Consider the following 23762-nt stretch of genomic DNA (forward strand, 5'->3'; position numbering starts at 1 on the left):
CTTTGTTTTGGTCTCACACTTGTAGCCCAGGCTGTCCTCAAACTTGACCCAACCTCTGGCCTTCCGAAGTGCTTGAATTTCAGGCCTGAGACACCACACCCAGCTCCTCCTTTCATTTTAGACTCTCAACAGTGTATTTCTTTGCCCTTCGATATCTGACTGGCAGACTAAAGGCTCTTCCCTTCCTGACCGCCTGTCCTCCATCCTCTGCTGCTGAAGTGTAGCCATCCACGACCTTTCCGACCTTCCCTTCCTTATTTATTTATTTTGGTTTTGTTTTGGTGATGATGGTTGTTATGTCAGTTTGACGCTACCTAAAATCACAATGACGGACAGTCTACATTGGGTTGGCCTGTAGACATGTCTTTGGGAGATTGCCTTAATTGACACAGGAAGACACAGTCCATTGTGGGAGGCGCCATTCCCTAGTCAGGGGGTCCTGAACTGAGTAAGAGTGGAGACACAGGCTGAGCGCAACGAAACAGGCGCACATGCATTCCTTCTTCCTGCTCTACTCTGGAGACGCCCCTGCCTTCACTTCCCTACTATGATGGACTGTGACCAGGAATTGCAAGCTGGAATAAACAGAACAGCATGAACTCCAGATCTTCCTGGCTCTCTCTCCTCCAGGTTGGTGTTACACCATGTGCAGTGGTGGGGCTTGAACCCAGGGCTTTGTGCACGTTAGGCAAGCACTTGGCCACCTGATTGTGAACTGCCATGAAGGTGCTTGGGAATTCATTTCAGGACTTCTGGAAGAGCAGGCAGTGCTCTGAACACCAAGTCCCAAATAAAATTTAAAAATAAAAAACAAATGAGGCTGAATGACCTAACTTCAGTTCCCAGCACCCACATGGTGTGGGGGGGGGGTTGAAACTACCCATGATTCTAGTGACTTGGGATCTAACCCTTCTGGTCTCTGAGGGCGTCTGTGCGTGTGCACGCACGCGCTCGAGCACACACACACACACACACACACAGAGCAATTTTTTAAAATCTTTTTAAAAACAGGTTGAGATTACATCCCAGCAGATTGGGAGGCAGAGGCAGGTGGATCTCTGAGTTTGAGGTCAGCCTGGTCTACAGAGCAAGTTCCAGGACAGCCAGGGCTACACAGAGAAACCCTGACTTGAAGAACCAAAACCAGGCTGGAGAGATGGCTCAGAGATTAAGAGCACTGGCTGTTCTTCCAGAGGTCCTGAGTTCAGTTCCCAGCACCCACATGGTGGCTCACAACCATCTGTAATGGGATCTGGTGCCCTCTTCTGGCTGCAGGTGTACATTCAGGCAGAACACTGTATACATAATAAATGAATAAATCTTAAAAAGAAAGAAACCTGTTTTTTTTTTTAAAAAGAAAAACCAAAACCAAACAAACAAACAAACAAATTCGGAGAAGGAATGAAGGAGCCAGGTGCCCAGGATACTGAATGAATGTGTGACTAAGTGGTTTTGCTGTGGGGAGTTTTATTTGGATCACTGGGTGGTTTCCTACCTGTGTCCTGCAAGGGCAGGGAACAAAACCAATAGGAAAAGTACAATGTGTTCTATAAATAAGGGGAAAGGCTGTGGGGGCCTCAGTCCTCAAGATCCTCATCCTCTTCCTCTTCCTCATCTTCCTCCTCTTCCTCAGCAGCTGCCAGGGCCTGCTCCTGAGCAGCCTTCAGGGCCTGCTCCTCCTCCACTGTGGGGTCACTTATCTCCATGATTTCGGGGCCGCTGGGATACTCCTGCTGAATCATAGCTGGCAGCGTTGGATTGAAGTTCTCGGGGCTATACTTGTGACCCCAGCCAATATACAGGTTCTCAAACTTCCTAGAGAAACAGAGAGACATTCTTTTTTGAGGGTGAATCTAAGGGTGGCATGGTATCACTGCCCAGTCACCAGTGGGCAGGCGAGAGGTAGGCACTGGGTCTCTCTGTCCGTCTGCCCATCCCACAAAAGTTTACTGAGCTCTGTTCTGTTCACCAGATCTGAAGTGGCCATGCAAACAAATGGCAAGGGGACTGGAAAACTGGATTTAGCTGTGAGTGTGTGTGTGTGTGCCTGTATGTCTGTCTGGGTTTGTACGTTTGAGTGCAGTGTCCACAGAGGTCAGAAGAGGGCATCAGATCCCCCTGGTATTGGGGTTACAGGTGAAGGTCCTCACATCCCATAAGGATGCCAAATGTGGGCGCCCGCCGCCGATTTCAGGTCTTCAGAAAAAGCAGTACATGCTTTTTTTTTTTTTTTTTTTTAATGTATATGAGTACATGGTAGCTGTCTTCAGACACACCAGAAGAGGGTGTCAGATCTCATTACAGATGGTTGTAAGCCACCATGTGGTTGCTGGGATTTGAACTTAGGACCTGTGGAAGAGCAGTCAGTGCTCTTAACCACTGAGCCATCTCTCCAGCCCAGCAGTACATGCTCTTAACTACTGGGCCTATTTATTTTTTAAGACAGGGTCTCACTTCGCACCTCTGGTTGGTGCAGAACACAGAACATAGGCAGAGCTAGCCTCAGACTTGTTCAGATCTACCAGCCTCTGCCTCCCGGGAGTGGGCATTGAAAGGCCTGTTTGACCCAGCTTGGCTCTTATATTTTGAGACCAGAATCTCTTCACCGGGTCTGGCGCTGGTCAATTCTGCTAAGCTGGCTCACTAGAAATTCTAGGGATCCATCTGTCTCTGCCTGTCCCCTCTCAGCACTGCCCCTGCCTTGGCTTTTTCATGAGGTGGAGCTTCTGGCTTGGGCAGCAAGCGTTCTACCCACTGAGCCATCTCCTCAGCCCTGCTGTCTTCTCCCATCAGTAGCCATTTCTGGGTGTGCTGGGTACTGACTGTCAGTCTCACCTGTCAGCGTCCCTGACGCCCTTTTACTGGCGCTCGTTTCAGGGAGCCGCGGACACAAGCGCCTTATGCCGCCTGAGCCCTGTTTGGGGACTCAGTTCACACTCTTGGCTTTGGAGTGTTCCCATGGACACTTAGAGAAGAATGTGTGTTCTGCTGGGTTTTGGGGGAGGGGGGAGTGGCTTTGAATTAATTTTAGTTAATTTCAATTCTAAAAATAAATCAGATACTTAATTTGGTTATTGGAAAACCTCCCAGGAGCCCTGGAAGGACTGGGTACATGAATCTGCGTTTATTTCTTTTTTTCTCTTTAGGGGAGCTTGTCACCACGTGTCCCAGGCTGGCCATAAACAGGAGAGCCTCCTACCTCAGCTTCGCTGGTGCTTGGATAACTAATGTGCATCAGTAGCCTGGTCAAGGTTAATTTATTTTTCCCAGTGATAATGGAGATTGAAGCCAGGGTCTTCTACTAGCTAGACAAACACTTAACTGCTGAGCAATGCTCTAGAACCCTCCCTGGGGGGATTCTAAGCAGGGGCTCTACCACTGAGCCACGCCCCCAGCCCCTCACTGGGGGATTCTAAGCAGGGGCTCTACCACTGAGCCACGCCCACAGCCCCTCACTGGGGGATTCTAGGCAGGGGCTCTACCACTGAGCCACGCCCCCAGCCCCTCACTGGGGGATTCTAGGCAGGGGCTCTACCACTGAGCCATATCCCAACCTTTCATCTTACTTTTTAAGAAAAGATTTATCTATTTTTATTTAGTGTACATTGGTATTTTCCTTGCCCATGTGAGGGTGCCAGACCTAGAACTGTATTACAGACAGCTGTGCGCTGCTGTGTGGAGTGAATCTGAGTCCTCTAGAACAGCAGCCAATGTTCTTAACTCTTGAGCCATCGCTACAGCTGCCCTGCCCCTCATTTTTAGACAAGGGTCCTGAGCCCTGAATGTCTTGAAACTTGCTTTGTAGACCAGGCTGGCCTTGAACTCAGAGATCTGCCTCCGTCTGCCTTCCCAGTGCTGGGGTTAAAGGCGTGCACCACCACTGCTCAGATCTATTTTTCACTCTTTATTTCATAAGAAGTCTCCGGAATCTGGGATATGTTTTCCATTTAAATAAATCTCAGTTTCACTTTGAAGTTTTAATCAGAAAGACTTGCTCTGCTGGTGGTGTGGGCTCATAATTCCAATAAGCTATAAAAAAAAAAAATGAGGAAGAAAACACAGGAAGAAGATGGGGTGTTCCAAGGCCAGCTTTGGCTGCGGAGTGAGCTTCTCGACAGGTTGAGCAACCTAGAATGTATTTCAAGGTTTTAAAAAAAGGAGCTGAGACTACAGCTTGGTTAAATCACTGGTCTAGAATCCCCCAGTGAGGGGCTGGGGGCGTGGCTCAGTGGTAGAGCCCCTGCCTAGAATTCCCTAGTGAGGGGCTGGGGGCGTGGCTCAGCAATAGGGCACTTGGCTAGAACAGGCTAGAACCATGCATTCAATCCCAGCACCACAACACAAACACTCAGCCTGAACCCCAGGCTTTTTGCTAGACATTACAACTAGAATGTTCGTCTTTGCCAGGTTATCAGCGAGTCCTACACATTCCATATGTAAAACTGGTCGAGAGCATTCGTCTGTCTGCCCCTCACAGTGATTTCATTTTCCTGAGGATTATAGAATAAAGGTTGCTTCTGTCCGGCATCCCTGAGGACTCAGGACAGGCGTTAGGAGCTTATCTACGTTGTAACAGCTGTAGAGCTGATGACTGCACTTGCTCACATGTTCCCATGGATACATTCATGGCTGTCTTTCCAACAAGGGTCTGGGGTCCCTCATGGAGCTGCCAAAGAGCGACATTCAAAACTTTCTTTTTCTTTCTTCTTTCTGACAGGGTTTCTCTGTGTAGCCCTGACTGTCCTGGAAGTCGCTCAGGTTGGTCTTGAACTCAGAGGTCTGTCTGCCTCTGCCTCTCGAATGCTGGAACTAAAGGTGTGTGTCACCATGTCGGGCTCCTATAGAGAGCCTAGTGTGATATATTCACCTATACTCCAGAAGCAGAAGGATTGGGGGTTCAAGGCCAGCCAGGGCAGCGTAATGAAAAGGCTCCCTGGGGGCCAGAGAGATTGATGCAGCACAAGCCAGTGAGCCCAGGTTTGATCCTGGAACCCACTTAAGCGTGGTGCACAGTGGCACCTCAGCATTCTGAGAGATGGGAGGCAGAGACAGGAGAATCTGGTGTGAAAGCTCAAGGAGCTAGCCTGGGGTACACAGAACAGCACAGCACCAAATGGAGGCCCTGCCGCAGTGAGGTGGAAGGTCAGCGCCCACTCTGTCTTCCAACATCCACATGCACGATGCAGTGCATGCGTGCGCGTGCTCAGCCACGCTTAATTAATTTTAAAACATTCTTACGCATTTACAGTGGTGCCCGCCTTTAATCCAGCGTTTGGGGGCCAAAGGCAGGCAGATCTCTGTGAGTTTGAGGCCAGCCTGGTCTACATAGTGAGTTCCAGACGTCATATCTCAAAAAAATAAAAAAAAAATTAAAAAAAGGAAGAAAAACCCCGCATAAGGCAAAACAAAGTTTCTCTTTGGCTGGCGTAGTGGCTCTGCTGCTAAGATTGCCCACCGGTTTGGTTCTCAGCACCTACATCAGGAGGCTCCAAGTCCTGGAGGCCCAGTAGTGCCCTCTTCTGGCCGGCAAAGGTGCCTGCATGATACAGCGCACATAAACTAACGGAGCGTAAACGATGGCATGACTCTGCTTAGAATTGTCTTTTATAAAAAGACAAAAGGTGGATGGATGGACAAACTGATCTGTGATGGGTGGGAGAGGATGTATGGACCAGGAGAACCCCATTTGAATTAATTTAAAAGTTAGCATAGCCCTTTAATTCCCCATACTGAGGAGGCAGAGGCAGGTGGGGGCTCTGAGGCAGAGTGAGTTCCAGGACAGCCAAGACCACACAGAGAAATAGTGTATGGTATAGGTATAGAATAAGAGCGTTAGAAAAACCATACTCTCGGATTCTGGACCAAATCATCATCATCATCATCATCATCATCATCAATCACCACCGCCGCCGCCGCCATCATTATCGACAAGAATATGGTTAAAGTGTCACGTTTGTATGAAATTCCTTCAGTACTAAAGCAAGTTCGAGTTCAGAGTAGAAAAGTTCTGCCCTCTGGTGGACAGAGCTGGGATTGCAGCCAAGCTGGTTTAGAGATTTAGAGACAATTTAAAGGTAAGAAGGGAGGGGGAACAGAAGTGGCTGCAGCTTTGTATAAGTGTGTGTGTGTGTGTGTGTGTGTGTGTGTGTGTGTGTGTGTGTTTGCATGTGTTTTATATGTATGTATGTATGTATGTATGTATGTATGTATATATGTATTTTTTGAGACAGGATCTCTCTGTGTAGACCAGGCTGTCCTGAAACTAACCATGTAGACCACCATGTCTGGAGGCAATTGTCAGTCTTTTGAGAGCAATTACGTGGATCCCAGCAGATAAGCTTCTATACCATAAAAGGACCCTTGAGTCAGGACAATGGCGTACTTGCCAGTGGCGTAGGCGTAAGCCCCTGGCCAGAGGTTGGAGCGCACGACGGCCACCGAGTACTGAGGGCTGAGGCTGCAGGAGAGGCGGGTGGTCCAGGGCGACAGGTGCATGATTTCTGTTGGAAAAGGAAAGGGTTGGTGGGGTCAGGCTAGAAAGATGGCCCAGTGGTTAGAGCACTGGCTGCTCTTCCAGAGGTCCTGAGTTCAATTCCCAGCAACCACATGGTGGCTCACAACCACCTGTAATGAGATCTGATGCCCTCTTCTGTCATGCAGGCCACATGTAAACATAGTACTCATATACATAAATAAGTCTTTAAAACACAACAGGGTCTCATGCAACCCAGCCTGGAGTCTCAGCCTCCTTGTGGAGCTAAGGACCACTCATGACCCTCCTGTTTCTTCCTTCCCTAGTTCTGGGATGGCGGACTTGTGCTCCCAAGCCCGACCCCCACGCCTGCTGCACATAAGAAACATCCACTGAGGTTCGGAGGATGGGGGATATCGGTGTTTCCAGGGCGCGCGGCTCCCACCCCAGCAACCCCTCCAAGGCTGGCACTGCGGCTGCCCGGAAGGGACTTACCTGCATCTTCCGAGAGAGGAGTCAGAAGCGGAGGACCGACCTCCTGCTCCACGTCCTCCATCACCTCATCCGCCTTCTCTTCCTCCTCCCCTAGCTCTTCTTCCTCCTCTGTCTTCTGCATTGGGTTCACCCATGTACAGCGCCCCTGGGGATGCAGCAGCAGAGTCAGGTGGCACCCAAGACAGAGCCCAGCTCACTGTGGGGGGAGGCGGAGGGCACATTGCTAATGAAGGATGCCTCAGTATTTCTGCTCAGGGACTGCCATTCAGCTGTGATAGGGTGCTTCCTCACTGGACTGCTGTTGGGCTCTGTCAAGCCAATAAACACTCCTGTTGGTGTGTGTGTATCTGTGTCTGTGTGTATGTAGGTGTGCATGTATGTATATGTGTATGTATGAGTGTGAATGTTTATATGTGTATGTGTGTGTATATGTGTGTGAATGTATATATATGTGTGTGTGTATATGTGTGTGAATGTATATGTGTGTATATGTGTATATGTGTGTGTGAATGTATATGTGTGTATATGTGTATATGTGTGTGTGAATGTATATGTGTGTATATGTGTATATGTGTGTGTGAATGTATGAGTGTATATGTGTGTATGTATGTGTATGTGTTATGTACATACATGTGTATTGTATATGTGTGTATGTATATGTATTATGTGTGTATATTTATGTATGTATGTAAAAGTATGTGTGTATGTGTGTTATCATGTATGTGTGTGCATGTATATGTGTGTATCTGTGTATTGTGTGTGTGTGAATGTATATATCTATATGTGTATTGTATTATGTGTGTGCATTATGTGTGCATGTATATGTATGTATGAACATATATATCTGTATGTGTGTGTATATGTGTATGTGTGTATATGTGTGTGTGTGTGTGTGTGTGCACTCGAGAGTGTGTGAGAGAGATACTGACAAAAGGGAAGCATTCTACTGATCCACACTCCCAGCTTTGTTTCTTTGACTTTGTTATTTTGTTTTTCCCTGCAGGGTTTCTCTGTAAATCAGGCTGGCCTCGAACTTCCAAAGCCCCACCTGCCTCTGGCTTCTGAGTGCTGGGACTAAAGGTGCGCCCCCACACCAAGCCCTGCTGTCTTAAACTCGGTCTTAAATCCTTGCCCTTGAACTCTCCCTGATCCAGCTCTTTGAATAATAAATATAGGCAGGAATGCAGCACAAAGCTGCCTCCCATTTTCTCAGCTATGAACGGGGGTCAGTCCTTGGCCACAGAAGAAGTTATTTTAAGCAAGTGTGGTAGCTTATGCCTGTGGCACTGGTTTCCTGCTGCTGCTGCTGCTGCTGCTGCTTAGATATGGTTATCAACTTGATACACGTTAAAGTCATATGGGAAGATGGAACCTCAGTTGAGAAAAAGCCTCCATCAGATTAGCCTGCAAGCAAGTCTGTGGTGGAACGTTCTTGACTGACAATTGGTGTGGGAGGGTTCAACCCACTATGGGTGATGCCATCCCTGGGCAAGTGGTCTGGGGCTGTGTAAGAAAGTGGGCTGATTTAAACTATGGGGACCAAGCCGGTAAGCCGCATTCTTCCATGACCTCTGCTTCCAGGTTCCTGCCCAAACTTCCCTCTGTGGATATGTAGCCAAATAAACCCTTTCCTTCCCAGGTTGCTTTGGGTTATAGTTGGATGAATGGATGAGTGGATGGATGGGTAGGTAGGTAGATTGGATGGATGGATGATGGATGGATGATGGATGATGGATGATGGATGGATGGATGATGGATGGATGGATGATGGATGGATGATGGATGGATGGATGATGGATGGATGGATGATGGATGGATGGATGATGGATGGATGGATGATGGATTGATGGATGGATGGATGATGGATGGATGGATGATTGATGGATGGATGATGGATGGATGATGGATGGATGATGGATGGATGATGGATGGATGATGGATGGATGATGGATGGATGATGGATGGATGGATGATGGATGGATGGATGATGGATGGATGATGGATGGATGATGGATGATGGATGGATGGATGATGGATGGATGATGGATGGATGATGGATGGATGGATGGATGATGGATGGATGGATGGGTGGATGGATGGATGGATGGGTGGATGGATGGATGGATGGGTGGATGGATGGATGGATGATGGATGGATGGATGGATGATGGATGGATGGATGATGGATGGATGGATGGATGATGGATGGATGGATGATGGATGGATGGATGATAGATGATGGATGGATGGATGATGGATGGATGGATGGATGATGGATGGATGGATGATGGATGGGTGGATGGATGGATGGATGGATGGATGATGGATGGATGGATGGATGATGGATGGATGGATGGATGATGGATGGATGGATGGATGATGGATGGATGATGGATGGATGATGGATGGATGATGGATGGATGGATGATGGATAGATGATGGATGGATGATGGATGATGGATGGATGGATGATGGATGGATGGATGATGGATGGATGGATGATGGATGGATGATGGATGGATGGATGATGGATGGATGGATGATGGATGGATGGATGATGGATGGATGGATGATGGATTGATGGATGGATGGATGATGGATGGATGGATGATTGATGGATGGATGATGGATGGATGATGGATGGATGATGGATGGATGATGGATGGATGATGGATGGATGATGGATGGATGATGGATGGATGGATGATGGATGGATGGATGATGGATGGATGATGGATGGATGATGGATGGATGATGGATGGATGGATGGATGGATGATGGATGGATGGATGGATTGATGGATTTTGTGCTGGATGAGACAGGTTCTGTGCAGGGTTCAAGGAGGGAACTTCCTGGCTCCATCCTCACCTGAGGCAGGATGTGCTGCGTGTGATGTACCCAGTTGGCCATGGAATCCACGAGCTCCAACACGGGGATGCCTTCAAAGTCAGGGTTCTCCTCGAACGAGTCGCGCCCCGCACCGCCCTCCTCCTCCTCATCGCCCTCTTCCTCGCCGAACTGGTAGAAGCCCAGCGGGCTGATATGCGTGGCAGCGGAGATGCGCGCAATCTGCGCGCGCAGATAGTTGGCCTCGTTGCCTGGGAAGGGCGGGTAGCTGATGATCGGCGTGTCCAGAAAGCCGGTGAAGAACTTTTTGATCTTGCGCGCGCACACGATCTGCGCAGGCGTCACGTGCGGCAGGCGCGTCCACGGGCGGCCCGGCTCGTTGCACACAAAGTACAAGTATTTGTTGGTGCCGCTGCGGCTCTCCTCTTTGGGGATGACGGGCGGTGGCTTCCACTGCGGCTTGGGCACTGTGTCCACCACCTTCTCCTCATCCTCCTCTCCTTCCTCCTCACCGTGCGCCTCCATGACCTCTCCTCCCTCCATCATCTCCTCCACCTCCTCCTCCTCTCCCTCCTCCTCGCCCTCGCGGAACTCCACCTCCGCCACCAGGTAGCTGCGGCTCAGGCCCAGGATCTTGCCCCAGAAGCGGCACGTGTGGATGGGCTGCTGCTCCACCAGCTGCCTCAGGGCCAGGAAGATTCGGAAAGTTTCGTCCGAGCCCAGCCCCACGCCGGCCTGCTCGAAGTAGAAAGCCGTCTCCATGATGTTGGGCACCGGGCTGTCAGTCTGCAATGGGGGATGGAGAAACAAGTAGAAGGAAGGCTGAAGGCTGAAGGCTTCCTAGCCTGATCCTCCTGCCACCGCTCGGTTCCGGAGAACGGAACTAGGCCAGTAGCAAGACCTGAGCCAGTCCCCCCAGCCTGACTCCTCCACCAGAGTCAACAGACTTGGGCGACATAAGCCACCTGTTTGGGAATGTCCTGGGAAGAGTGTTCCTTGATGGAAAAAGAAGGAGGAAGAGGAAGAGAGAAAGCCCTGAGGAAATGAGGGAAAAAAAGAAAGAAACCACACCAGAGAATCTATTCTCTTTAACCTGATTAAAAGGAAGGCTGTGGAAGCTACAGCCACAGTAGCTCTTTGGGTACCAACAGGCAACAATACATGCACGGCCATGCTCTGCACCCTAATAGTTTCGGGTGACAGTAGAATTAGCCCACTGGGGCATAGCTGGATTGCCCCACTTCCTTGGCCTTCTTGTTCTGCTGGACAATAAATCCACTGTTCCCAGGCATGGTAGCTCACACACCTTTATTTAAGAGGCAGAGGCCGATGGATCTCTGTGAGTTTGAAGCCAGCCTGGTCTACATAGCAAGTTTCATTCAGCCAGGGCTACGTATCATCCCTCTCCGATGTGGCTGTGTCTATGAATGTAAAGTCGAGCGGAGAAGGGGGAGGGGAGCAGAAAAGTAATATGAAGACAAGAATCCTGGGGGGGGGGGAACAGAAGTAGGCGAGAACCTAAATGTGCAACCCTGCCCTGTGACGTCTGCAGGTTACCCACCAAGGCTTCCTCTGAGGATTGCCCATCTTTTGCTCAGCATTGGGCCACGGACTGTAAAACTCAACACCTCAAGCCAGCAAGACTGAGGTAGCCTGCCTCGGCCTCAGCTAAGCACGAAACTGTCATAGCCACCACGAAACAAGCTGTTCTGGACCTCTGGCTTTCTAGTCGTCTTTGGAGTCTCTGGTCTCTGCCTGCAGCTCTACATGACCTCTTCGTGTGTGTGTGTGTGTGTGTGTGTGTGTGTGTGTGTCCTACTTTCCGATCCTCTTTTTATTCATTTATTTCTATGCAGTTAAGAGTTGGCATTTGGAATAGAAGCTTCACACTAAACACCTAGACTTTCAGTGTCTAATACTCCTCATGCAGGTCGTCCACCACCCCCCCCAAAAAGTTCCATGACAGGATTAGAACTAGAAAAAGAACTGTCCTCTTTCATGCCCCGTGTCCACTACTTGCATTCAGTCTCCCCGAATCCCTCCTGCTGACCAGCCCTAGTTCTCTTCCTCCTGTTAAACTCCACCCACACACAGAAGCTTTACAAACATAAAGGCTGAATGCCACATATGAAGGCAAGCATGTGGTGTGTCTGGGATTGTGGCCTCACAGTATCATATATCTCAAGCCCACCCATTTCCCTGCAAACTCCTTCACCTCATTTTCTTCAGAGCCAAATAGTATTACTATCTGGTATCTCTATAGCATCTCTCTGGTGGGCTCTGTTCAAGCATCTCCTTGGTGGGACATGGAGAGATCTAGGTTAAGCCCAGGAAGGAAGTGGCTCAATCCTATGGTAGTTCTGCTTTTAATATTTGAGAAATCCCCAAACTGATTCCACAGTGGTGACTGTATTAATTCTTAGCCCAACCAACAGTAAATGAAGGGTCCTTTCCACATCCCTTCCAATATTTGTCAGATCTGTTGCCGAGAGCCATTCTGATGGGGGTGATTGTGTTGTATCTCAGTAGTTTTAATTGGTATCTCTCTCTCTCTCCTCTCTCTCTCTCTCTCTCTCTCACACACACACACATACACTTTCTCTCTCACATATAATTTTATTTAGTTAGCCTGCCTCTGCCTCCCAGTTGCTGGGATTGAAAGGTGTGTGCCACCACCACTACCACCACAACCTGGCTTTTGTTTCAGGTTTTAAAGTCCATTTTGAGTCGGTTCTTGTAGAAGGGAAATGTGAATCTAATTCTGTTCTTATGCAGGCAGAGATCCCATTTTTCCAGAACCCATTTATTGACTAAATTTTTGTCCAAAGTACATCTCTGCCTCCTTTGTCAAGAACTAAGTGACCATCACTTTGCGTCCGATTTCCAGGTCTTTGAGTCCATGTCATTGACTGGCCCGTCTTTTTATGCCGATGCTATGGTAGGACTTTTTCATGCATTGGATCATATTTCCCCTCCCCCAACTCTTCCAGACCCCACCCCTAGACACGGAACCTTGTTCTCGCTCATCTACAGCACAGTGTGAGCGCAGGCACAGTAACCTCTGGCAGAGCACGTACTCCCTGAGACTGTGTGGCTGTCGGCAGTGTTTTCTGCTTCCATGTGAATTGTTTTAGTCTGTCTGCTTGGTTTCTCTCTGTGTGGCCCTGGCTGTCCTGGAACTCACTCGGTAGACCAGGCTGGCCAGGAATTCACAAGAGATTCACCTGCCTCTGCCTCCTGAGTGCTGGGGTTAAAGACATGAGCCGTCACAGCCCTGCTGCTTCTTTTTTTTATTGTTTTTAACATGTTGATATTTTGTATCCTAAAACTTTACTGTGTTTATTAGGTTCAAGAGTTTTCTACTTGACTCTGTAGGGACTTCGAAGACTCGAGCCATCTTCGAGAAGAGATCATTTGATTTTGTCTTTTTCTATTCAAAGCCCAGCTGTTCATTTTGACCCTTGAAGACTCAGGAGCCAGCGACCCGGGTGAGAGTCTAGTTCACAGAGGCATAGGAAACAGCCAGCTAACCTTCCTACTCTATTGATGCCCCAGAGGGAAAAGGCTTTATCTCTTCCTCCACACAGTCTTAAAATACCTTCCAAATCAGTGGCTGTCCTTTCTGTTCACAGATGTTCACCCCATCAGCTGGTGGCTTGCTCCACCTCTTGACCTAGAGTTAACTTTTCTTTAGCTCTTGCCATTCTGGGATGGAGCCCACTTGGTTTCTGCATGAGCTCATGAATTCAGGTTGTAAACATTTTGTTAGGAATGTTTGTGTCTATGTTCATCAAAGATGTGTGCTAGGGCTGAGCCATACCACAAGTATGTGTTTACTGTAAACAGAAAGCTCTTGTGTTAAAGGTTGAGGTAGGGCTGAGACACTCTACAACAGGGAACAGATTTTTTCAGTTCACAGTCTCCGGGTACACAATGTGACTGAATATCCTGCAACACCGCTCTGTCTTTCTCTTGTCTAATTGCCATAGCTGTGACTTGGAGCAGTATAGTGAAGAGGAAAGAGCATTTTTCAGTCCTGGGCTCAGAGTTTGCCTCCATTTAATATAATGTTGTCTGTAGGTCTGCTGAGTGAAAGAAGCCCTTTATTATTTTGAGGTCTGTTCTGTCTGTCAGTAAGGTTTCCAGAACTTTTTATCACAAAGGCACATTGAACTTTGTCAAATGCCTTTTCAGAGTCAAGGGAAGTAACTCTGTGTGGTTTCTGTAACTAGATGGTGTATCACATCTATTGATCTGCAAGTATCAGAGGAATCTTGCCACTCTGAAGATAAAGCCCACTTGGTCACAATGTGTGGTCTTCTTCACATGTTCATGAATTCAGTTTGTAGACATTTTGACAAGAATGTTTTCATTGGGCTAGAGAGATGGCTCAGTGATTAAGAGCACTGACTGCTCTTCCAGAGATCCTGAGTTCAATTCCCAGCACCCACATTTACAACTGTCTGTGACTCCAGTTCTAGGGGATCTGACCCCCTCACACCGATATTAATGCAGCGAAAACACAAACAGATATAAAATAAGAATATGTCATTTTCTAAAATGTAACACTGGGGAAAGATTTGGTTTAATGCTGGGATGCACACCTTTAATCCCAGCACTCGGGAAGTGGAAGCAGATGGGCCTCTTTCGAGTTGGGAGGCCACCCTGCTCTACAGAGCGAGTTCCAGGACAGCCAGGGCTACACAGAGAAACCTGTCTTCAAACAAGACAAGACTAAACAAACACAAAACAACTAACAGAGAGAGAAAGAGATGAGAGAGAGAGAGAGAGAGAGAGAGAGAGAGAGAGAGAGGCAGGCTTCACTAGTGGCCTACCCAGCTTTTCATAGGGAAAGCCTTCACGGTAATCTCTCACAATGATGTTCTGCCTTTCCAGAAGTTAGCTGTAGCTACAGCTGGTCTCTAATGTCGCTGATTTGTGACCTTCCCTTCTTTTTGTCAGAGGAGCTGAGGTCCTGCTTGTATCCTCACACTTCCCAAAGAGCCGGCTGGTTGCTGGGCTGACTGTGTGGTTCTTCTGCTTCCCGTTGCATTTTCTTCTTCCCTGACTCGGAGCTGCCGCTCTTGCCTCTTGAGCTCCGTTGCTTGTATGATGTCTCTCAGCTCATTTATTTGTTATTTACGTGAGCACACTGTCGCTGTCTTCAGACACCAGAAGAGGGCATCAGATCCCATTACAGATGGTTGTGAGCCACCATGTGGTTGTTGGAACTGAACTCAGGACCTCTGGAAGAGCAGTCAGTGCTCTTAGCTGCTGAGCCATCTCTCCAGCCTGACTCTAGACCTCAACCCCTTCTGACAGGATATGGTTCCTTCCTGTTTGCCTCTAGGATTTCTACATTTCCTCTCTGACTTTCTGCATGAACTGTTCATCCCAATGTTTTTTCAGATTCCAAATGTTTTTGTGGTTTTTAATTGCTCATTTCTTATTCACTTTTACTTATTATAACCTTCAAAGAATTCTCTGTCATTTGAGGCTTGACTTGTGTCCCCTTTGATGTGAGTGGTTTTGGAGAAGGTTCCCACGTACTGCCAAAACCGAAACATCTGTTGGGTGGAATATTCCGTATATATCTGTTAAAGTCCAGCTCAACCACAGTATATTAGCTCTCAAGTCTCTTCGCTGAATTTGAGTGGGGCATTTGTTGGTGGGGCTGGAGGATAGCACAGTGGTTAAGAGCGCTTGCCAGACACTGGAGCTGATTCCCGGCTGCCATGTTGAACTACTCACAGATACCTGTAGCTCCTTGTCCACGGCATCAGATACCTACATCCTGCCTTCAAGGTCACCTGCATGAAGAAGGGCAGGCTCCACACAGGCACATACACAAAAACAAAATGCATTTTGGGAAGAGTTCAAACCACCGTGAAGTGGAAATTTCTAGTCTCTTTGGACAGTTAGTCATATCAAATGGTGTTTTGTTGGGCCAACAAACAGGTGAAAGATTGTCTCCTCGAAGCAGACACAGGTGAAAGGATGCTTTAAGGACCTGTGACGGAGTTGTATGAATCTGACCCCACAGACAGCGGGAGACGAGCACTGAGCCTTGGTTTGGTTTGCTCCGCCTCGCTGTTCTTCAGGAACTACACGCATGTATTGGTTCGCCTTACATAGCGTTGTTGAGCTCAGCACAGTGGTAACTTCATCACTGAGAGGAACACGCCCAAGAACTGCTCCTGAGGTTTCTGAAGCAGCTTGTCGTTTCCACGGCCCCACCTCAGCCGGGTTGGCGAGTCTTGTCTCTTCAGGATTGAACTATTGCTGCTGGTTCGTGCCTGGTGTCTGCCTGCTGAGAGGACTGGTCTGCAGCTGAGTTGTGTTTGGTGTTTGCTACGGGACTGAACTGCTGACGAGATCAGGGTCACCCCCAAAGAACCACTGCTGAACAGGCCCATTTCCCCCACACCCTAACAACTTTTCTCTTCCACTACCTCTCCTGGGTGGTGGGCTAAAGGAGAGGTGGAACTTTATTAAAAGTAGGCTGCAAAAATGTATGCCTATGCAACCATTTTGTTTGTTTTCTGAGACAGGGACTTGCTGTGTAGCCCTGGCTGTCCTGGAACTTACTCTGTAGACCAGGCTGGAAACCACAGTTAATATTCCAGACTCTCCATATGGTGTTCATGTAGCCTCCACTCGAGAGCCCGCCTCTGCCTCCTGGGTTCTGGGATGACAGGCATTCACCATCGTACGCCACCTCCGCTGGTCTTTAGGCATGATTGGAGCTGGTTTGCCTGTTGTCACTGACATTAGCGTCACTTACATGGCTCTGTAAGGTGCTTGCTCTGCATGTGGTCCCAGTTCAATCCACAGAACCCTGTAAACAGTCAGGTGCGCTGGTACAGGCTTATAATTCCAGCACAGAATTCCTGCGTTCACTGGTCAGGAAGCCTAGTTAACTGGCAAGAGTGTCACACACACACACACACACACTCCCCAAACTCCCATTCTGCCGCCAGGTGGGAAGATTAGGGAGCAAGTACAGAAACTTTGGGGTCTCTGCTTGATCCATGCACTAATGGCTATTACTTTTCTTAGAACTCTATCCACTTAACAGTGGTGTGGAAACACACTAGGATGAAAGGGTGTCAGTACTGCCTTGGCCTTCTGGCCACTGTTGACGGATCATGTGAAAACCCCCAACAACTGACAGTGTGAGTATCCCAATGACTGACAGAGTGTGAATAACCCAATGACTGACAGAGTGTGAATGCCCCAATGACTGAAAGAGTGTGAATACCCCAATGACTGGCAGTGTGAATACCCCCAATGACTGACAGAGTGTGAATACCCCAATGACTGACAGAGTGTGAATGCCCCAATGACTGTGTGAATGCTCCAATGACTGACAGTGTGAATGCCCCCAATGACTGACAGAGTGTCAATGCCCCCAATGACTGACAGAAGTGTGAATACTTCCGTAACAGAAGTATGAATACCCCCATTGACAGAAGTCTGAATACCAATGATAGAAGTCTGAATACCCCCAATGACAAACTGACTGAGTCAATCTTTTTTTTGTTTGTTTGTTTGTTTGGTTTTTGTTTCTTGAGAAAAGGAAGAGGGTATATGTGTCTTGCTGGTCTGGAATTCCCTATGTATCCCTGGCTAGCCTTGAACTCAGAGATCCACCTGCCCCTGCCTCCTGAGTGCTGGGATTGAAGATGTGTGCCACCACGATTGGCCTTAATCTGCTTGGTGTGGTTGTATGGAAAGAAGAAAAAGCCAGCTACCTGGTTCCCAGAGACCATTTTCTGATACAGCTGTATTTCAGCACAGGTTGGTCTGACACTTAAAAGCCACATGAACATGTTTTATTCTATGACAAGACTTGGCTTGCAGGGGAGAAAATAAAATCTTGATTCTTCTTTCTCTTATCCATGCCCCAAGTGCTTGCTTTGCAGACCTGTGCTACCACAGCCAGTCAGCGTGGTGCTGGCAGCTGACATCAGCCCTTAATGCATCCTAGCTAAAGATTCCACCACTGAGCCACGCCCCCAGCCCCTCTGAGCCACGCCCCCAGCCCCTCACTGGGGGATTCTAGGCAGGGGCTCTACCACTGAGCCACACCCCCAGCCCCTCCCTGGGGGATTTTAGGCAGGGGCTCTACCACTGAGCCACGCCCCCAGCCCCTCACTGGGGGATTCTAGGCAGGGGCTCTACCACTGAGCCACGCCCCCAGCCCCTCACTGGGGGATTCTAGGCAGGGGCTCTACCACTGAGCCACGCCCCCAGCCCCTCACTGGGGGATTCTAGGCAGGGGCTCTACCACTGAGCCACGCCCCCAGCCCCTCACTGGGGGATTCTAGGCAGGGGCTCTACCACTGAGCCACGCCCTCAGATTGGATTTTGAGGGGTACAGGGGTGTTAATTTCCTAGCTGGGTGGTGATGGCTCGGGGCCAACCTGGTCTACAGAGTAAATTCCAGGACATCCAGGGCTACACAGAGAAACCCTGTCTAGAAAAACAAAACAGAAAGCTTTTGTTTTTGGTGTATGAGTGTTTTTCTACATCTATGTCTATGTACCATGTGTGTTCCTGATGCCCTCAGAGGTCAGAGATCTCCAGGAATCTTTCCACCAACTTTTTTCTTAAAAACGGGGTCTTATGGACCCCAAGCTGTTTGACCAGATGATTGTGAACTGCTGTGGCTCCAGCACCAGGTTAGACCTTTCCTCCAGCACCAGGTTAGACCTTCCCTCCAGCACCAGGTTAGACCTTTCCTCCAGCACCAGGTTAGACCTTTCCTCCAGCACCAGGTTAGACCTTTCCTCCAGCACCAGGTTAGACCTTCCCTCCAGCACCAGGTTAGACCTTTCCTCCAGCACCAGGTTAGACCTTTCCTCCAGCACCAGGTTAGACCTTTCCTCCAGCACCAGGTTAGACCTTTCCTCCAGCACCAGGTTAGACCTTTCCTCCAGCACCAGGTTAGACCTTTAAAAATACTACAATCACTTATTTGTACGCAGATCAGAGGATGCCTCACGGAAGTTTGCTCTCTCCTTCCACCATGTGAGTTGGTCCTGGAGAGTTAGGTTGTCACATTTGGTGGCCAAAAACCTTTACCCACAAAGCCATCTCACCAACCTATTCACCCAGTTAAAAAAAGATAGTTGATTTTTATTTTATGCACATTGGCATTTTCCTGCACGCATGTCTGTGTGAGGGTGTTAGATCTTGGGCTTACAGACAGTTGTGAACTGTACCATGTGGGTGCTGGGAATTGAACCCGGACCCTCAGGAAGAATAGCTAGGGTTCCTAACCACTGAGCCATTTCCCCAGCCCTCCCCACAATTTAAAATAAATCATTATTATTATTGAGATAATATTTCACCGTTCAGACACATCGGTGTAACCCACATTAGCCTCAACTCACAACTCTTTCCTCAGCTCTACTGGGCTTTTCCACCTTCAAACTAAACCACCCCCCAAAAAACCCAAACCAAACCAGACCAAAAAACAAACAAAACCCCCAAACTCAAAACAGATCCCAGACTGGCTGACCTGGAACGCACATGCGGTTGCATTTCCACCCGTTCTAGAGAGCTGGCCTCACAGGTGTGCACCGCCAAACCCAGTTGATACAGTGCTGGGGACGGAACCCAGGGCCTTGTGCACACTGGGCAAGCATTCTACCTGCGGAGCCATGTTCCTGGCCCCTCCCTCAGACTGTGTGGATCAGTCAGTTCAGGAACAAAGGTCTGTGGACTTAAGTCCTCCAAGGACAGCAGAATGTCCTTGGATGTTGGGTGGAAGGGTTCTTGGCAGGTTTTAACTTCCGGGGAAACTGTGGAGGGACAACGAGTCACTAGTCTGGTGAGACGAGACACCGTGCTTCCTCACAGCCAGGGGCGGCTTCCTCAGAGCATAAGTGCTCCTTTGCTCCCAAACCTCGTGTGATGCCCCAGAGACTGCTGTTCACACACTCCGTTCACACCTCGGCATTGGCTTTGGCATAGGCTGCTCCCCAATCCCCACCCCCAATCTTGCCTCCCGTCTGCCCACACCAGTTCACTCACCACCTCCTCTTCCATTTCCTGTTCACCTTCTCCTCCACCCCTGATGAACAGAGCCTTTTGCTTTTCGGCCATCTCGTAGGTGGGCTGCAGCTCGGGGTCGTCCCGCAGTGTGTCCAGCTTGGGGTGAAACCATTCCCACTGCGTGGTGCGGTTCAGAGACTCCAGGATGGACAAGGGGTCCTCAGGCCGCTGGTTCAGGATCTTGGTCAGCAAGTTCACCAGGTGCTCATACCTGCTTCCCGGGGGAGCGGAAGGTGGGGGACACCACGCTCTCAGTGCACCGGGCCTGTCTTGTGCCTGTCCCTTTTTCTACTTCTAGGGACACACAGGTGGGAACAGAAAAGGTCCCTGCTCTGGTGCAAGTGACATTCTGGTGATAGACACAAATGACCACATAAGCCAGGATAGGGAGCTGAGCCCTCTCTCCCTTCCTTGTGACAGGGTCTCTGTGCCACCCAGGTCGGCCTTAAACAAGAGCTCTGACTTTATGACTTCTATTTAATAGTGTAGTGGCCACAGATGTGATGTAACCGAGGCATGAAAGGTAGGGAGACATATTAACACAGAAGCAGCAACATTGTTGAGGCTCACACAGTGTGTGGGTTGCGGAAGATCCTGGGCTGGGGTTGTGCTTGGAGTACTGGGAAATAATGGAGGCTTCGTGTAGCAGGGAAGAAAGGGAGGACTGAGAACGGGGAGGAAACAAGACTAATAGTCCCACTGACCTCCACCCACTCGGTCCAGGCACCACACTGAGCATGACAGCACTATTGAATTCTTGGAATTACACACACACTCACACACACACACACACATAAATACCATACACACTCACACACACACACACACACACACACACATAAATACTATACACACTCACACAGACACACACACATACACTTACACACACCACACACACACACTCACAGACACCCCACACCCCACAAACACACTCACACCACACACACTCACACACACACATAAATACTATACACACTCACACAGACACACAGACACACACACTCACACACACCACACACACACCCCACACCCCACAAACACACTCACACCACACACACACACACACACACACACTCACACACACCACACACACACCCCACACCCCACAAACACACTCACACCACACTCACACACACCACACACACACCCCACAAACACACTCACACCACACACACACACACACACATAAATACCATACACACTCACACACACACACACACACATAAATACTATACACACTCACACAGACACACACACATACACTTACACACACCACACACACACACTCACACACACCCCACACCCCACAAACACACTTACCACACACACTCACACACACACACACACATAAATACTATACACACTCACACAGACACACAGACACACACACTCACACACACCACACACACACCCCACACCCCACAAACACACTCACACCACACACACACGCACACACACCACACACACACCCCACACCCCACAAACACACACACACACACACACACACACACTCACACACACCACACACACACCCCACACCCCACAAACACACTCACCACACACACACACACACACACACACACACACACACACACACGCACACACCTCCAGATGAGGGAACTAATGCTTAGAAAACCTGTGGTCATGGTTCAGCATCCTTTGAAGCCAGGCAGGTCCCACTGCAAAGCATTTGCATGAGGCTTTCTGGTGCATCCAAACCACTGTGTGAACGGTCTCAAGTATAGGAGCAGTAAGGCGATGGGACTGGCTGGGTAGCTCCATGGTTAAGGCACTTGTCTAGCTTGCAGGATATCCTAGGCTCAAGCTCTGATAGTGTACAGTAAATGACAGAAGTGTGTACCTTAGGGGAGAAGAGCACAGGCTGCCCTGCAGAGGACCTGGGGGATCTTCTAACTTCTGAAGGCACTGCAAGCCTGTGGTGCACTTCACAATCATGTAGGCAAAACACTCATTCGCACTATAAAAATCTGAAAGTATCTTTAAAAGGCTAGAAAGACAGCTCTGTGGCCAAGAGTACACACTATTCATGCAGACCGGAGTTCAGTTGCCAGCATCTTTATCAGGCAGCCCACAACTGCCTCTGACTCCACACCCAGGAGAAACACCCTCTTCTGGGCCTCACTGGCAGTGCCTTTACACATGCATGCACACACACACACACACACACACATTCACACACACATTCACACACACACACTCATACACACATGCATGCACATACAGACATTCACACACACACACTCACACACACATATATGCACATACATACACACACATTCACACACATACTCACATGCATGCACACACACTCACACACACATGCATGCACATACACACTCATATACTTAAAACAGATAGAAAGCAGAAGAAAGCAAGACAAACCAAGGTGCTTTAGGAAGGAATCTGGAAGCTCTTAAGACTGGGAGCGTGTTGGGGAAACACTATGGGGTAATTTGGATCTGGGGCCTGAGGTGGAGACAACTAATGAGTGGAAACTGCATAGTGACAATGGCACACCCCTGGATGCTCTCCTTCGGCAGTAGAGACTGCAGCAGGTCCCTGTCACGGGAGGGAATTGGCTGTGTGCTTTAGCCAGCCCGGAGTCATTAACTTCCTTCCCCTTTACTCCTCCCACTGTGCCCCCAGACAGCAGCACCCTTCCAAGGCCTTGCTGTGCCCGTTGTCAGAGCCACTGTCCCTCTTGTCATGTGCAAGGTGCTACCCCAGGTCCCTCCTCCTGCCTGGCCACCTAAGTCCCTCTCATTGAGCACACCACATGACACCCACATTCCATTTCCCAGAACACACCGAATGGAAGGAGGCAGACCGTGGCTGCCGCTCACTGACTCTGACAAGCAGAGCGTCCTGGGAACCAGAGGCCTTGCTCTACAACACCGGTTCTATCCCTTCTTAGCTGTGTGGTTTTAAATAACCCAGTCTCTCTGGTTCAGTCTCCTGCAGAAACAGGCTTAGCGGCTGGGAGTAGATGTTAGGGTGGGGCGTGCTGGCACAGCATCTGCGCCTGCTATGTCTTCCTCGACCCTCTTGCTAGGTTAGACATCCAGAGACCCCACACGTGAGGCAGCCTTGGCTAGAGCCCTTCCCATCTGCTGCCCGCCTTCTCCACCCTCTACCTCCTCTCACAGGCTGAGGTTGCAGCTCACGCTGGTTTGCAGCAGGTAGGCCTTGGCGTTCTGCACTGCCAGCTCACGAGGCTCGGGGTCAGGCACCTCTCCAACAAAAGGCATGAAGCCCAGCTCAGAGTGCTGTAAGCGGAGGGTGGGGTCGTCCCTCAGGTAGGGTCCGTGCTGCGTGACCTGGCTAAATGCCTCGTCCTCTCTTGGGTACAAGTTGAACTGGCCCAGGATTCCAGAGGCCGGGTCTTGGTAGGTAGACTCCAGTTGTTCTAAGAGGCCCTGGGCAGGCGCGAACTGCTGGATCATCCTGTCATCCAGGTAACCCTGTTGCGAGAACTCCATGGGAAAGCCTGGCGTGTAGCCTAAGGTCATGGACTCGGGGCCTTGCTCACCCTGAACATCCGGGACCAGGCTGGACCTCTGTGGCCAGTGAGGCATGCCAGTCACCTGCAGGTCCTGACTGCCCTGCTGCAGAGGTCGCACCCCATCCTCCGGGATGGACAGCAGAGCTTGTGAGTACTCTCGACTCCGATTCCTTTCTGAGGCTTGGGAAGTCCTCCGGGTTTGGAAGGGGTCAGGGTTGGGCGGTTGATCCCCCATGCCTCTAAAAGTGCGGACCTGCAGGAGAAAGGCTAGCCAGTGCTGCCCTAGCCTGGACCCTGCCTGCTTGCCGTTACTTTATTAGCGCGGGGCGCCCGCAGGGTGAGAAACGGTGTGCGCAGGCGCAGT

General features: G+C 49.5%; 1 protein-coding gene across 3 annotated transcripts; it reads right to left on the reverse strand.

The window, feature by feature from the left end:
• Positions 1–1577: 1577 nt before the first annotated feature.
• On the reverse strand, positions 1578–23633 carry RSPH6A (radial spoke head 6 homolog A; the record flags this gene model as incomplete). Of its 3 annotated transcripts, XM_080909007.1 has the most annotated exons (6): positions 1578–1815; positions 6383–6500; positions 6968–7112; positions 9835–10599; positions 19855–20086; positions 23041–23633. In XM_080909007.1, 6 exons carry the CDS (start codon positions 23631–23633, stop codon positions 1578–1580), a joined length of 2091 nt encoding a protein of 696 aa, XP_080765133.1. The 3 variants fall into 3 exon arrangements, with proteins under 3 accessions (XP_080765133.1, XP_080765134.1, XP_080765135.1); XM_080909008.1 differs by lacking the exon at positions 9835–10599; XM_080909009.1 differs by lacking the exon at positions 9835–10599 and having other exon boundaries at positions 1739–1811.
• Positions 23634–23762: the final 129 nt, after the last annotated feature.

This window comes from Micromys minutus (assembly GCF_963924665.1).
Source record: "Micromys minutus genome assembly, chromosome: 32".
Lineage (NCBI taxonomy): Eukaryota > Metazoa > Chordata > Mammalia > Rodentia > Muridae > Micromys > Micromys minutus.